The sequence below is a fragment of the Ailuropoda melanoleuca genome, chromosome 16, assembly GCF_002007445.2.
Source record: "Ailuropoda melanoleuca isolate Jingjing chromosome 16, ASM200744v2, whole genome shotgun sequence".
Classification (NCBI taxonomy): Eukaryota; Metazoa; Chordata; class Mammalia; order Carnivora; family Ursidae; genus Ailuropoda; species Ailuropoda melanoleuca.
In genome coordinates, this window is record NC_048233.1 from 47,811,724 (window position 1) to 47,827,470 (window position 15,747).

Below are 15,747 nucleotides of genomic sequence, written 5' to 3' on the forward strand. Positions count from 1 at the left end.
TCCCACTCCCCCCTGCTTGTGTTCCCTCTCTCGCTGGCTGTCTCTATCTCTGTTGAATAAATAAATAAAAATCTTTAAAAAAAAAAAAAAGAAAAAGAAAAGTTAAAGCAAGGGGTGCCTGGGTGGCTCAGTTGGTTAAGCATCTGCCAGGGTTCTGGGATGAGACCGTGTTGGGCTCCCTGCTCAGCAGGGAGCCACTTCTCCCTCTACCTCTGCCCCTTCCCTCCCCGCCCCTCACTCGCTCTCAAAGAATTTTTTTTAAAGTCTCTTATTAAAAAAAAAAAAAAAATTAAAGCAAATTCTTTAGCCAAAAGGTATATAAAACCAGGGAAACTCTAGAAAAGGTGTAAGTGAAGGAGAGTCAGGGAGGTGATGACCCAACTTCTTTCTGCCTTCTACTATATATGGCAAACTTCATGAACCAGTTACTAGAAACCTGGTTCTCTTAAACAGGTATCAGCAAATGCTCAAATGGCCTCCCAATTTGCAGAACTGAGCAGCTATTCCATGAAAGGAAATCAAACTGGACTCAGAGATACAAAATTTTGGAGACTTAAAAAGCAAAATTACACTGTGTCAAAAACCTAAATAAATAGCCCACAGAGTTACAAAGTAAATTATTGCCCATAAATCAAAATAAATTGGTAAGAGCTAATACACCTTATAATTTACTTGGCCCTCTAAATCTCATTTATTGGCTATTTTCTTTCATGATGGAAGTAATAAAAAAAAAATCCTTCGAAAATTCCAAATCTAAAATGAAAATGTGTAATTATACAGAAGCTTAAGTAAATGAAGGAATCTAATGGACTATCACACAGCTATTAAATATTAGGATTAGGAAGGGCTAAGAGGAACATGGGACTGTTCGTTATAATGTGAAGTGAAACTGCAGTGTTATAAAACAGAGAATGATCAATACTGGGGAAAAAAGGTATTTCACAGAGAAAAGCTATAATAAACTCTTTCTGGAGGAAGGAAGGATTTTTGTTATCATACGTGGTAATGTAATTCTATCTTTTGATGTTTCTATCCCCACTACAATATTAATAAGATTTGTACTTCAGTCCTCTAACTATGAGCGATTTTTTTCTCATTAGTTTTTATTATATCACTCCTTATTTTAACAATATTAAAAAGAAATGAACAAAAATAAAACAAACGCATTCACAATTCTACCACAGAAAGATTTGCTTTAAATAAAGGCAAAGTAAATATTTTTTCAGACAAATGAAACCTGAGAGAATTCATCACCAACAATGTGAGTTATAAGAATGATCAAGTTCTTTAGGCAGAAAGGAAATATCACATGGAAATCTGAATTTACACAAAGGAATGAAAAGCACCATAAATGATAAATATGTGGGTAAATATAAGACTTTTTTTCCATTAAAAAAAACTTTAGAAGAATATTAACAATTTATAGCACATGAATGTATAAACAAAAACAGCACGTTATACAGCCTTAAAAAGGAAAGAAATTCTGATATATGTTACTATATGGATGAACTTTGAAGATGTTATGCTAAGCAAAATAAACCAGCTGCAAAGGAGAAATTTTTATGATTCCACTTATATGAAGTATGTAGAAGAGGCAAATTCATAGAGGCACAAAGTAGAATGGTGGTTTCCAGGGACTGGGGGAGACTATGGGAGGGTTACTGTTTACTGGATACAGTTTCAATTTGGGATGATGGAAGAAGTTCTGAAGATGGAGGGTGGTAATGGCTGTGCAACACTATGAATGTACTTAATGTCACTGATCGGCATATTTAAAAATGGTTAAAATGGTAAACTTTATGTTATGTATATTTTATCATAAAGAAAAAAATGCCAAAAAAAAAGTCACCCAGAAAGGTAACTGAACTTCGTCCTGTTCCCAACTCTCAACTTCTTACAACTAATTATGCCCCCTTCATGCCCAAGTCCAGCCAAGTACTAGATAAATAAGAAATGCAAAAAAATAAATGATGCACATATATGTATATAAACACACACACACACACACACACACACACAATTCTTAACTATTTAAAGCAAAAACAGCAGCAGTGCACGTTAGGGTTGATAACATGACACAGAGAAATAAAATGCAGGACAATAGCACAAAAGGTTAGGGGGAATGGAAATGTATTACTGTAAATAAGTGTACAGTCAGGATGGGTCAGAAGCTATGATAAAGGCATAAACTGTAGAAATGAAAACACATTTAAGAGACATTTCTCTTAAAAAAGATAAAAAAGACAATGACTGACTGGACGAAAATGCTTAAGAGAGAGGTCTTTCCTTCTCTGGACCTTGACTGGTCCTAGCAAGCAAACGACTGACTTCATAAGCCCTTACATCTCTTCCAGTGGACTAATCACAAGGTAACATTATTGTATTACTTTGTCAATTTTACAGTAACATTATATTACCATGTCCATTTCCCCCATTACCATAAGCTCTTTAATGACAAGAACTTCAGCATTCACTTTTAGGTCCTTCACTGTCCAATGCATATGGTAGGCACTCAACACTTGCTGGGTAAATGAAGGATAAATGAACTTACATTTTGCTTTTTCTTCTCCTGAACCAAAGCGACGTAGCGCAAGGCAATCTTGGTCAGAGTTGTGGCAAGGGAGGCAGCAACAAAGAAATCTCCATCCAGAAGGAAGCCTCTCAGGGGAGGTCTGCAAAGAAATCAAGGAAAATGAAACCCAACCACTTCTTAAGCAGCATACAGCTTTTGCATAAGTGACTCAAATAAGCCTATTTAACATTCTCACTGCCACCCTCCAGTGAAGAGGATCTCAATTAGCTCCCTCTTTACCTTTTAGAATGGAAAAAGGAAAATATACATGGTTTTACAACTTATCTTCAAAAGAGCTAGAGCCAAGTTGATATGGAAGGGGAAAATGATTCCGAGTTATGTACTGGAGCCAAGGAACTACATTCAAATTCCAGCTTATCTATTTATTGTGTCCCTATAGGTAAGTTACAAACCTTTCTAACCCTCAAATTCCTCTTCCGTAAAATGGGGATAATAATAAACTGTATCTCAACGAGTTGTTAAGACTACAAGAGACAAACGACTTAGTACAATACCTAGCATATAGTAAGCAGCTATTAAAATTTCAGGCATTATATTTATCATGTTCATTACAAAACTGGAGAGCAAAATAAGGCAAAAATACTAAAATTTTATTCCATCAATCAGAAGTGGAAAATCTTCGAAATATGTTTCCCAAGTACTAATACAGGTAACAAAATTCACAGTTAACCTCTACTTAGCATTTTCTTTAAATCTTTTTTTAGGATTTTATTTATTTATTTGAGAGAGAGAAAGAGAGAGCACGTACAAACAGGGAGAAGGGCAGAGGGAGAGAAAGTGGGAGAGGCAGACTCCCTGCTGACTGGAGAACCTGAGGTGCGGCTCGATCCCAGGACCCTGAGATCATGACCTCAGCCAAAGTCAGATGATTAACTGACTGAGCCACCCAGGTGCCCCTCCACTTAGCATTTTCTATGTGAGTAAAATAATTAAAACAGAACAGTTATTTCAATGAAAACAGTTTTAAGGAGCAGAGGATTAAAACCATCAACACAATTCTTGGGAGAAATTAAACACCCTCCTTTCAAGTATCTTAAATGACAAAGATTCCCATTTTAGTCAAAAAAAGCAAATAGAAAAAAAAATCATCTCTCTGTTCTATACTCAGGAGTAATAATTTAGAAAGTATAGAAGGTAGGGCACAGGTGCTGCAGATTACCTTTCTTCCTCTTTCTTTGTGGGTCGAGAACTGCTAAGGGCACTCTGAGTTGCATAGGTGCCCATCTCAGTTACCAACTTCTGAACTGGCCCCACAGTTATTTCTTCCTCAGGTTTTAATTCGCCAGCTTCTTTCTTTATTTCTGACTCTACAATTGGGATCTAAAAATCAATTGGAAATACCAATTTAGAAATAATATCAAACAGCAAGCAAAATCATATTCAAATATTCAATCATTTCTATGTAGAAGGCAATTCCCCCGATGGGATTTTTCCAACTCTGCATTCCATTTTCTTTTCTTCCCAGGTCGATATAGTGGGATGAACAGGGGCTTTGGGGTTGGATGCCACTTATTTGTTGAATGGTTCTGGGCAAGTTAATTAAACTAGTCAGTTTTTTTATCTCTTAAATGGAAATCTTAAATCTATCCAGACAAGTTACTCAATAGGAAAATGCTTAAGACAGTGACTAAGAGAAAGTACATATTCACTAAGTATGTACTTACTCCTCTCCTCTTATCCCTTCTTCTGAAATACTAACCAAAACAGCACCTATTCTAAAATGAAATAATATGTGTACAGAATAACTTTATCAACCACCTTTTTAAAAAACCAAATGGCTACTATGTATTTATTCCTTAATACCAATCATCTAACTTAAAAGCTCTAAGAGTTTTCGATCATTATTGGTCAATTCCTTTTTTCATAAGTGAAAAACCTGACGTCCAGTCAGGTTAAGAAATTTATATCTGAGGTCCCAGAGTTAATTAATGGCAGAAGCAAGACTGTAACCCAGGTCTCCTGACAAGCACTGTTCTCCTATTCTAACATATGGTTGTTTGGATGAGGAAACACTGACAGTTTCAGTACATAAATAGTCTAATGTCAGCATGGTTCTTGTAATACTCACATTCTTCTTTCAGAATATACAAGCTAACACAGAGTTTTACAAGTCTTTTTCCTTTTTCTTAAACACATAACCTTTTGTTCAAATAAAATCTTACCTGAAAGGGTAAATAAAACAGACAAAAGAACAGGTGTTATGGGTCAATGAAGGGGAGAGGGATGCCCCTAATTTCCCACAACCTCTAAGTTTTAATTATCTGGGTAATTAAAACACATTTTTCAGTGTTTTTAGTGTTTTTAACTCCAACACAACTCCAACAAGTAAAAACACAAAAGCAAACCATGACATAAAAGTCAGATTTACTAAAGGAAAAATCACCATATACAGTAACATCTACTAAAGTAAAACATACCTCCCCAAGGGACCTGCGGACCTCTGTCATCACACTCTGAATGTCTTCCTTGGTACTACAGTATTCTCCCAGGATCCATAATGCTCCTCGGTAAATCCTAAGGGAAGAATACAATTCTGAAACACTGGCATTGCCAGCAAATCTTAAAGCAGAGAACTTTCTCTGTGAATTTAAGCTCAAGCAAGAAAACAAGATTATGCAGTTCCAAGGGACCATGGATGAAATCTGAAGAATCAAACAAAGACACTAAGTTCGATTCTCTCCAGAAATCACAAGGATTAAAAGGAAAATAAGTATCCTCACCCATTATTATTAGGAACATTTTAAAACTGGTAAACTCATTAGTAAAAATAACAAAACGTCTCCCAGAAAGGTGTTATCCTCCATTTAGGACAGAGTTAAATTTTATTTTATCATTATTATAAAAAATGTATAACTTTGATGTAAAAAGTATAGTCATTGAAAAGAAAAGGCAAGATGCTGAAAAGAACAACAGATAAGGAAGGAGTGCAAAGGATCAGTAATTTAAAAACTCCAAAAACATAAAGAAAGCAACAATTCCCTAGTTAAGAATGTTAAACTGAGGGCGCCTGGGTGGCACAGTGGTTAAGCGTCTGCCTTTGGCTCAGGGTGTGGTCCCGGCGTTGTGGGATCGAGCCCCACATCAGGCTCCTCTGCTATGAGCCTGCTTCTTCCTCTCCCACTCCCCCTGCTTGTGTTCCCTCTCTCGCTGGCTGTCTCTATCTCTGTCAAATAAATAATAAAATCTTTAAAAAAAAAAAATGTTAAACTGAATAAAGTCTTTAGTTATCTTTTCCTTAAGATTTTCATCAAATTTATTCAGAAAACATTTTAGAAACTAAGCTCTAAGAGATGATGGCCATTAAAGGCAAAAAACTTCAGTATGATTTTTTTTTTCCCACAAAGAAAGTAAATCTTTCTCACTTTCATAAATATCAATACTTTGTATCATAAAAACAATTTTACAGTGGTCCTTTCTTTCCTATCCAACACAGATATAATGCAAGTCTATTACACTCTATCCATTAGATGCTTTAAATGAAGCAAAATTTCTATTCAACAGTCCTTTCTCAGTAGCAGAGACTACTTAAGGCATAAATGCATTATGTCAGATTTAAGCAGCATTTTCAATCCCTCACTTTAATAAATACTAATGGGGGATATAAATAATGGTATCCAAAAAGTGATACCCTTTAAAAATATGTTCCTTAGTCACTTGAGGATTCACCACGTTTTAGAGGAAATAAGGAGGGGAGCCTGGTGGCTCGGTCGGTTAAGCATCTGCCTCCAGCTCAGGTCATGATCCGAGGGTCCTGGCATCAAGCCCCATGCATCAGGCTCCCTGCTCAGGGGGGGGCCTGCTTCTCCCTCTCCTCCCCACTCATACTCTCTCTCACTATCTCTGTCTCTCTCAAATAAATAAATAAAATCCTTAAAAAAAAAAAAAAAGGAAATAAGGATAGAGAATCCCAGCTAAATCACACCGACAAAACAAATGTTTGCCCACGGATTATGGAATTACTAAGGGTGGGGTGATGGGATGCTTATACTGGCTTTAGTATCTTGATTCATTTCTTCTCCTTTATATTTTCTTTCTTTTTTTTTTTTAAAGATTTTATTTATTTATTTATTCGACAGAGATAGAGACAGCCAGGGAGAGAGGGAACACAAGCGGGGGGAGTGGGAGAGGAAGAAGCAGGCTCATAGCAGAAGAGCCTGACGTGGGGCTCGATCCCATAACGCCGGGACCACGCCCTGAGCTGAAGGCAGACGCTTAACCTCTGTGCCACCCAGGCGCCCCTCTCCTTTATATCTTCTATCAACTGACCCTTTAAAGATAGAAACTGGTAAAATGCTTGCCTGGCCTTACATTTAAACAGACTTTAAACTTACTTGACAGATTTGATAGCATGAAAGACTTCAAGCATCTTCTCAACAATAAGCATTCTCAGGTTATCAAAGCGCTGAATGGCTTCACGAACAAACTCCAAGACATCAGCAGCTGCTGCTTCATTACTGTCACTGAGAAATTCCATTAACTGAAAGGGGAAAAAAAGGAAAATAGGATAAGTTTTATAATTTTTTAAAAAGATTTGTTTATTTATTTGAGAGAGCTTGAGAGCACACACGTGCACAGAAGTCGAGGGAGGGGCAGAGGAAGAGGGAGATAGAGAATCTCAAGCAGACTCCACACTGAGCACTGAGTCCGACACGGGACTCGATCTCATGACCCTGAGGTCATGACCTGAGCCGAAATCAAGAGTCGGACACCTAACCAACTGAGCCACCCAGGCGCCCCATAAGTTATGTAATTTTCAGAAAGAAAATTAAGTTTTAAGAAGTAAACAAATTTACAAAGACTATAATAATTTTAAAACATGTAACAAAATGTAAGCTGAGAGACAAGCACTGCTATGTAAACAAAGTCACAATGTCTTTTCTGGGTTTTGTGTAGCCAGGTTTACTACAAAAAACTCACTATAAGACAAAAGCTGGAAATACACAACTCAAAATAAATTAATTGGCTACTCCTAAGTTGTAACTAAAAGTTGAATCATTTCAGAGAAAATCTGGAATTCAAAGACAAAATTTCAAATTACAATAACATATCTCATTTATCTGACAGTGACAGAAGCCAATGATTCTAGGTACATATATTTTTCCTATAATTAAATCCTTCAACTTTTTTTTTTTTAAAGATTTTATTTATTTATGCGACAGAGATAGAGACAGCCAGCGAGAGAGGGAACACAAGCAGGGAGTGGGAGAGGAAGAAGCAGGCTCATAGCAGAGGAGCCTGATATGGGGCTCGATCCCATAACGCCGGGATCACGCCCTGAGCAGAAGGCAGACGCTTAACCGCTGTGCCACCCAGGCGCCCCTCCTTCAACTTTTAAGAGGTAAAACTATTTGAAAGAAATACTTATTTGTGCTACTGAATGATATACATACACAGCATAATTTTACAATAGGTAACAAACATCAGTTGTAATAATACGTGGAGGTATTTTTGCGACTGTATTTTTGTGTTTATTTTTTTTGATGAAGATGTAAGAGAAAGAAGTCAGATTCCCTATCCTTCTGAGCTCAAGGGTGAACAGAAAGATCACTTCTGACCACAGAGTCAGGGATTCTACAAGACAGTTTAACTGCTAAATAACTAAAACTTTCTATTCTTTTAAAGAATTCCAAAATTAAAGTCATCAGAATTACATACCACAGGAATAACGTTTGCAGCCATATCTGGAAATCGGACAGAACAGGAATGCAATGTTCTCACAAGGAGTTGTCTGTATTTGTCAGTATCTTCATGCTCCGACACATTATTTGTTTTAATCACTTCCTTCTTCAGAACAATAACCAACTAGAGAACAAAGTAAAAATAAGTGGGAATTACACCATGTTTGGCCTGACAGCTTACAACAGTGCTGTCAGAGTTTTGTTTTACCTCTTCAACATTCCTAGAAGAGACGAGATCCAGTGCTAACTGCAGGGTCTTCTTGCGTACTTCTAAGTCCGGCGTGCTCAATACTCTCAGGATGTCCATAACCAGATCCTGAGAGAGAACAAAATATCCAGAATCAAGACCAATATTAAGGGGAAAAAATCTTAACCACAGAATGGAGGGTTCTGACCATGATAACCTTAATTCTTTCATTAATAATAAAATCAGTGGTGGTGGAAGAACCAGATATTTTGGGTATCCTGATGTAATGCAATATGAAGTATATAATATCAAAAATGATGCATTCAAACTGCAAATGTTCACTGTGTTCACTGTGACTCTATCAAGCTTTAGGTCAAACTCAGAGTTTACAGAAAATTCAGAAGTCAGAGAAACAAACTAAATGACACCACCAGAAAGTAATCGGACGTATCTATGAGGAGGGGCATCTTCCAGGACAATTGGTCTGGTCTCTTCAACAAGCCCATATCATGAAAAAAAATACTGCTCCAATTGAAACATCAAGGACAATCAGGTAAGACATACGGTCATGAATTAAGCCAAACAAAAAGGGTATTTCAGGGACATCTGAGAAAATCTGACTTTGGAGTTGGTATTGGATAACATTAAGAAACTATTCATTTTGTGGGGCGCCTGGGTGGCACAGCGGTTAAGCGTCTGCCTTCGGCTCAGGGCGTGATCCCGGCGTTATGGGATCGAGCCCCACATCAGGCTCCTCCGCTATGAGCCTGCTTCTTCCTCTCCCACTCCCCCTGCTTGTGTTCCCTCTCTCACTGGCTGTCTCTATCTCTGTCGAATAAATAAATAAAATCTTTAAAAAAAAAAAAAAAAAAACTATTCATTTCGTTAAGGTGTGATAATGTTTTTGCTCTGCAGGAAAATGTAATGTCTTAATGGCACATACTTTAAACAACACTATGGCAGATAAAGATTTTAATATACAGCAAAACTAATTTACAAATGATTTTACTTCTTTAAAACTTTATTTTAAAAAAATTTCACCGATAAAAATGTTCTAAAAATTATTTCCTATATAACTTTCACTTATATTCATCAGTTGTTAATATTTTGCCACACAGAGTTTAGCCCACTCTTGCTACACCTAAACATTTTAGTGTACGCTTCCCAAGAATAAGGACAAACTCATGTAACCACAATACAATGATCAAATTCAGAGAACATTGGTAACAATGACATTACCTAATATACAATCTATAATTCACATTTCTCCAACTGTCCCAATAATGTCCTGTATAGCAAATTTTTTGTTGTTGCTCTGATCCAGAATAGCACTGAATTTAACTGTCATGGGGGTTTATTTTTATAACAATCATTATTCTCACAGATTACATAGGCATGCTGATAATTCCACAGAATTCAACCATCTTTTCTTCTCAATCAGTTGGCGTATTTTTCAAAAACTATAAATTATATTCCAATTAAAATGAATATATCTCTGTTGTTAAGAATACCAAATGCAGTACAAATAGAAAAGATATAACATATTAATTCATCTTAGAAATATTTTTATGGCAAAGACAATACCCCAAAAGGCTATGGTATTCAAGAGGTACACCTTCGTTGACTAAAAATTTAAACTGCCCAGTCTCCAAGAATTTAAGTTAACCAAGACAGCAAGGCTTGAGTGTCACCACAATTTGAAAAAGATTTTATCTAGGATTTCTCTCTTTCAGATAACATTTACCTGTAGTACTCGTTCATGAGCGGGATGCTCTTTTAATTCTATCAATCGATCCAGTACTATGAGCTTGACATTGTTGTCACTCTCCTTAATAATTAAATCAATGTAACACTGAGCAGCAGCCTATATAAAAAAAGAAACATTTTACAACACATTCGTCCACCTTAAACACAGAATCTGAAAATGAAAAAAAAAAAAAAGCCCCCAAAGAAGCCAAAATACATTCACTACTCCTGCACTGAAAGTTTATGCATTTTTCCCAAAGGAATGTGTCCCTCAGTTCCCTGAATTCTAATAAATCTCATTCTTCTCAAGTTTAAAAAAGTTAAGAAGAATCACAAGTTAAAAGGATGAAAAGGGGCTGTTATGGGCAGAAATACTAACGGTCAAAAATTAAGGGTTGAAACTAAGGAACAAGGCAAAAAAGCAGACAGAGTATCCCCCAAAATATAGCTATTGAGTATGTTTTAGTTTAGGTGCAAAGTCTAACACACCTGCATTACAGGACAGAAAAATCAAGATTATAAAAACGACCCTGACTCACTAAAAGTAGAGGACAAAGGAGCAAAACCTCAAAGAGCTCCCAACGGCCAAAACTGGAACAATTTTATCGATGAAACAAGTAATGATAATGATTATAATACACAGAATAAAATAGCCATACTGATATGAAGAAAGAAAGAAGGGAGCGGGTGGTAGGAAAAGGTACAGCTCTTCTTTGCAGGAATACAGTTAATAAATGTAGAATGAGGGAAATAGAAACTCACCATTAGAATATCACATTAATAACTGCTGTACAGAAATGCTAAAATTTGTTGGTATAAGTTTGAGGAGAAAAAGGATATTAGCAGTTCAAAGTATCTCCCATGTTATTTACTGATTACAAATGGAAAAATCATAACTCAACAGTGGAGAAATCTGGCAGGCATCACCTTAATCGACTGATCAAGGTTACCATCACTAATAGTATTCCAACATTATGTACACTCCTTGACACAATACACTGAGAAAGGTTCATCACTTCCATGGTATTCTTCCCCAAAATGTGTAACGTCAATCTAACTATGAGAAAACATTAGACAAACTCAAATTGAGGGACATTTTATAAACAAATTGACCCAGTATTCTTCAAAAGTGTTAAGGTCATGAAAAACAAGAAAAGGCCTGAGACAGTGGCACAGATTGCAGGACACTAACACATGAAAACTAAATGCAATGTGGAATCCTGGATTGAATCCTGGTAGAAAAAAAGGAGATTAGTAATGAAATTGGTGGAATTCAAATAACATCCATAGTTTACTTAACAATATTGTTCCAATGGTAATTTCTTAATTTTGACAGTTATACAATTGCTATGCAAGACACAAACATTATGGGAGCCGGTGAAGGGTAATTAGAACTTTGTCCTATTTTTACAACTTTTGCTGTTTTGTTGTTCTGTAGTCTAAAATTATTTCAAAATAAAAGTTAAAAAAATTTTTTTTAAGTATTGGTACATAAAGCAATTGAGTCTCCTATTCATACAACCTGGCTTTATAGAACTGTTCATTCTCTGACTATATTAGGGGTTTCTCATGCAGTTTTGATATAGTAAATTAAAGATGAGAAAACTAACATTCCATTATTGAAAACATGCACTGTAATCTTTTTTAGGATCCATCATGTAGGATCCAAAATTCATTTTCCCAGATCTAAGTTTTAACGTAATTAAAGTATGGGGAGAGATCTTAAAATACCAGTATAATTCTCCAGAAACTAGAAATATTAGTATTCTTTCTCTGTCTTTCTCCCCATGTATATGTATGAAAGCAGGAAGGAAGAAAAAAAGATTGGCCTATGTAAGGAATCCAATAATTTCACAACATTTATAAATTGTTATTTCTCCGCTATGTAAAGCCATGTAATCACAGAGTAAACTGCAATGCCACTAAATCATTAACCACTGGGGCGCCTGGGTGGCTCAGTCAGTTAAGTGTCTGACTCTCAGTTTCGGCTCAAGTCGTGAACTTGGGGTTCTGGGATCAAGCCCTGCTTTGGCCTCCACACTTCCTGCAGAATCTGCTTGAGATTCTCTCTCTCTCTCTCTCCCTCTCTCTAAGTGAATAAATAAACCTTTTAAAAAATAAAAAAAAATTATAAGTGCTAAGACAGCATATCTACCATCTAACTGGCACCAAAAGAAATAAGCAGTACCTTGATTGCAGTAGGTGCACTGGAGAGGGTCACTAATGTTCCGGCAGCTTCATATTTTACAGCTGGGCTAGATGACTGTAATAAGTTATAGATGCAGCGAATGAAACGAGCCCTTTCTGATGGATTAGCATGACAGACCTGGAGAAGAAAACATTCAGGTTTCTACTGACTTCAGGGACACTAGCTTTCAAACAGATTTTTTTATAGATGTCAGCCAACATGAGATGAGAACTGTGACTGGTAATTTCAGGAAGAAATAGGTTTTGCTTCAGACAATTGTTGCAGCTACTCATTCACTTATTCATTCAACCATAATATTCTCTTTCACAAAAGATTTTCAAATGGTTTATAATAAAAGATATGCATACTATACACAAGTGAAATAGAACAAGAAAATGTAAAGTAACAAAATCAAGGACCTAGTGTATTAACACGGGTACTGTGATACGATATTTAATTTGGTCCTAAGTTTTTATTCTGGATCTTATGTCAAAAAGGGAAACATGATGGACATCAATCTCAATAGCTAATAAAAGGAAAATACCTGTTCTTAGAGCAAGAAAGATAACCCCTTTCTAAGTACTACTACTTATTTATTTGGAACATATCCCATACTGTGAAGACAACTAAAATTTTCTATGCTATCCAAAATATATTTTAATACCTTTACCTATGAAGCAAATATTCCCTATTTTTTCTTTTCTGAAGTTGGTTTTTATGTCAGATTTTCCTCCAATATATATAGCCAAATCTCTCTTATTCAGGCATGACTCAAAAGCTATTCCCTCTCACTATAATCTGGACCCTGCTAGACAAAGAAGTCTCTGAATAGCAGAGAATCCTTATTTTGGAGAGCATACAATGAATTAAATGAAACCATACAATGAATTAAAAGGAACTATATATTTATAGTTCTGGCTTCATCTTAAATGCCAAATCCAAATGACTGGTACCCTGTGTTGAAAGGGGCCCTTTTCTTTCAGAATCAAAGACAACTGTAATCAGCAATGTCTGCTGGGGGTACTTTGTCAATATTATCCTATTTAGTAAAGGCATTCCTGATGAATATTTTTGTTGGCCTCTAATGGTATCAATAGCAAAACTGGATGTTATTTACCTTTTATCAGAACATTAAGATGCAATCAATTCTTTCAAAGAATATAGCAAATTTAAATGTTGCCAATAAAGCACTTCATTTTAAAACCCAAATCTCTTATCTAATTTTAGACTTTCTACTGGCCAATGGCTGACAATGTCATATTGACATACTTAAAGTGTCTCTATTCTTTTACAAACAGGGAAGACAGAAAATATTTAAAGCTTTTCTGATTTGTTTTTAGATTACCAAAGTAGTCTGGTGTGTACTCAAGAAAAGATCTTGAATTGTATTCCAAAGCCTGATTCATAATCTATTCAGTTACTGAACAGTGCATGATGATTTCTCTGCTGCTGTATTGGGTCAAGCCATTGACACAATTCTTTAAGGAGGTTAGAAAAATTGGAAGTGCTTGGAAAACAGAATAAACCAAAGGAAAAAGAAAAAAAAGACTATGCTATAAAATATTTCTACTACTAAAACATATTATCCCAGCAATTAAGCAACATTCCAGAAAGAGGCTTTAACTTTGTCTTAAACTCTTAGTGTATTTTACCCACTATAGATTAGTCTTACCTTATAAATTAGTTCAACAATAACCAATTGAAGAATGTCTCCAAATGTTTGAACTTGATCAATGCAAGTACTTAGGTAATCCAAAGCTCGATCCTAACAAAATAAAAATATATTTATCAAATTCCATCTCATTTAATAAAAGGACTTAATCAGTGCAACCTTAAAAAAACACACACAACTGAATATAGAACAAATGAGGAAATCAGGGCAAAGAAAAATTAAATGAAGGGGAAAAAAGAAGGTTAACACATATATCTAAGAAATAAATCCAATACGTTTCCTACAAATGGGCCATAAATCTGGGGTCTGAACTTTCTAGCAGCTACACTGAGGAGAAAAACACTATGCTACATGATTCAGGGTACCCATACAATCAAAACAAACCAGGTACTTATGGTTATTCCTACTTCTAAGACTTAAAAGAAAAATCTCAGGATTTTCATATACTGAATGCTGATACAGAAAACTATGACCTCGGGGCGCCTGGGTGGAACAGCGGTTAAGCATCTGCCTTCGGCTCAGGGCGTGATCCTGGCGTTATGGGATCGAGCCCCACATCAGGCTCCTCCGCTATGAGCCTGCTTCTTCCTCTCCCACTCCCCCTGCTTGTGTTCCCTCTCTCGCTGGCTGTCTCTATCTCTGTCAAATAAATAAATAAAATCTTTAAAAAAAAAAAAAAGAAAGAAAAAAAGAAAACTATGACCTCAACAATATCTCTACAGCAAAAGTATCAGGAAACTTTACTGAACTTTTTCTGATTATGCCCCCCGTGTAGGTAAACAGCATAACACCAAATATAGAGGTCAATAAAACCAACTGTACTAGAGGACAAAACATTCTGGCCCAAATAAGCAGCTTTCTTATAATCTTGTTCACAAAGATAAAATGACAGCATCTAGATTTCAGGGAAATGGATAGATTCGATATCTTTGTCTTCACGCATATTATTTCCCACATGTTGAGAATTCTGGATAGCAAAAATTCCAAGATTAGATGCCGCCAAAGCATGCAGAGTCACTGCTAACCCTTCCAGCTGATCCATACACTTTAAGTACCAGCAGAGCGGGATGTAGAGTTGACACCAGCTTATGAAATTTGAAGAGCCTAGTAGGGATACACATCTACACTGAAGACCGTGCTTCTTCACAGACATGGCTCAAGGTGAATCCTATACAAAGCTACTACTTTTCTCTATTAAACAATTTTATATCTATACCAACAGAAGGAAAAACAGGTTTAAACCCCAAAACAGAATGTTACAAAATATGGCCATAATAACTTCAGATGAGATCAGGCGCATTCAGGGTGGTATGGCTGTAGACAGCCATAATAATTTCAATCTGGAAAAACTGTCAAGTGGCTATTAATAAATCTCTCTCAGATGTTTACTAAAAATAAAGCATATACATAAGCAACTGTCTGGAGAAGGATTAAGAAAAAAAAATTATTTTATACAAATTAAGTTCAAAAATCTAAAAAAATCCAAAATATACAAACACTTGTACTATAAATAAAATCACTGACTAAAAACTTGACTAGACCTATGTAAATACTTTTAATTCTCATTTGAACACAGTCATAAAAGTATTTTTTAAAAAGTACTCCAGGGGCACCTAGATGGCTCAGTTGTTAAACGTCTGCCTTGGGTTCAGGTCATGTTCCCAGGGTCCTGGGATCGAGGCC

At 36.0% G+C, this 15,747-nt stretch overlaps 1 protein-coding gene across 1 annotated transcript in view; it reads right to left on the reverse strand.

Annotated features, from left to right (window-relative positions):
• The window catches only part of COPB1 (COPI coat complex subunit beta 1), a 37,441-nt gene that overhangs the window by 14,260 nt on the left and 7,434 nt on the right, over positions 1 to 15,747 (reverse strand). The window contains exons 6-14 of the mRNA XM_002923303.4: positions 14,065 to 14,157; positions 12,393 to 12,530; positions 10,203 to 10,322; positions 8,480 to 8,587; positions 8,249 to 8,395; positions 6,925 to 7,070; positions 5,011 to 5,107; positions 3,753 to 3,913; positions 2,552 to 2,672 (exon numbers count right to left, since the gene is read on the reverse strand). Coding sequence (XP_002923349.1) covers positions 2,552 to 2,672; positions 3,753 to 3,913; positions 5,011 to 5,107; positions 6,925 to 7,070; positions 8,249 to 8,395; positions 8,480 to 8,587; positions 10,203 to 10,322; positions 12,393 to 12,530; positions 14,065 to 14,157 — 1,131 coding nt within the window. The remainder of the gene's footprint in view (positions 1 to 2,551; positions 2,673 to 3,752; positions 3,914 to 5,010; positions 5,108 to 6,924; positions 7,071 to 8,248; positions 8,396 to 8,479; positions 8,588 to 10,202; positions 10,323 to 12,392; positions 12,531 to 14,064; positions 14,158 to 15,747) is intronic.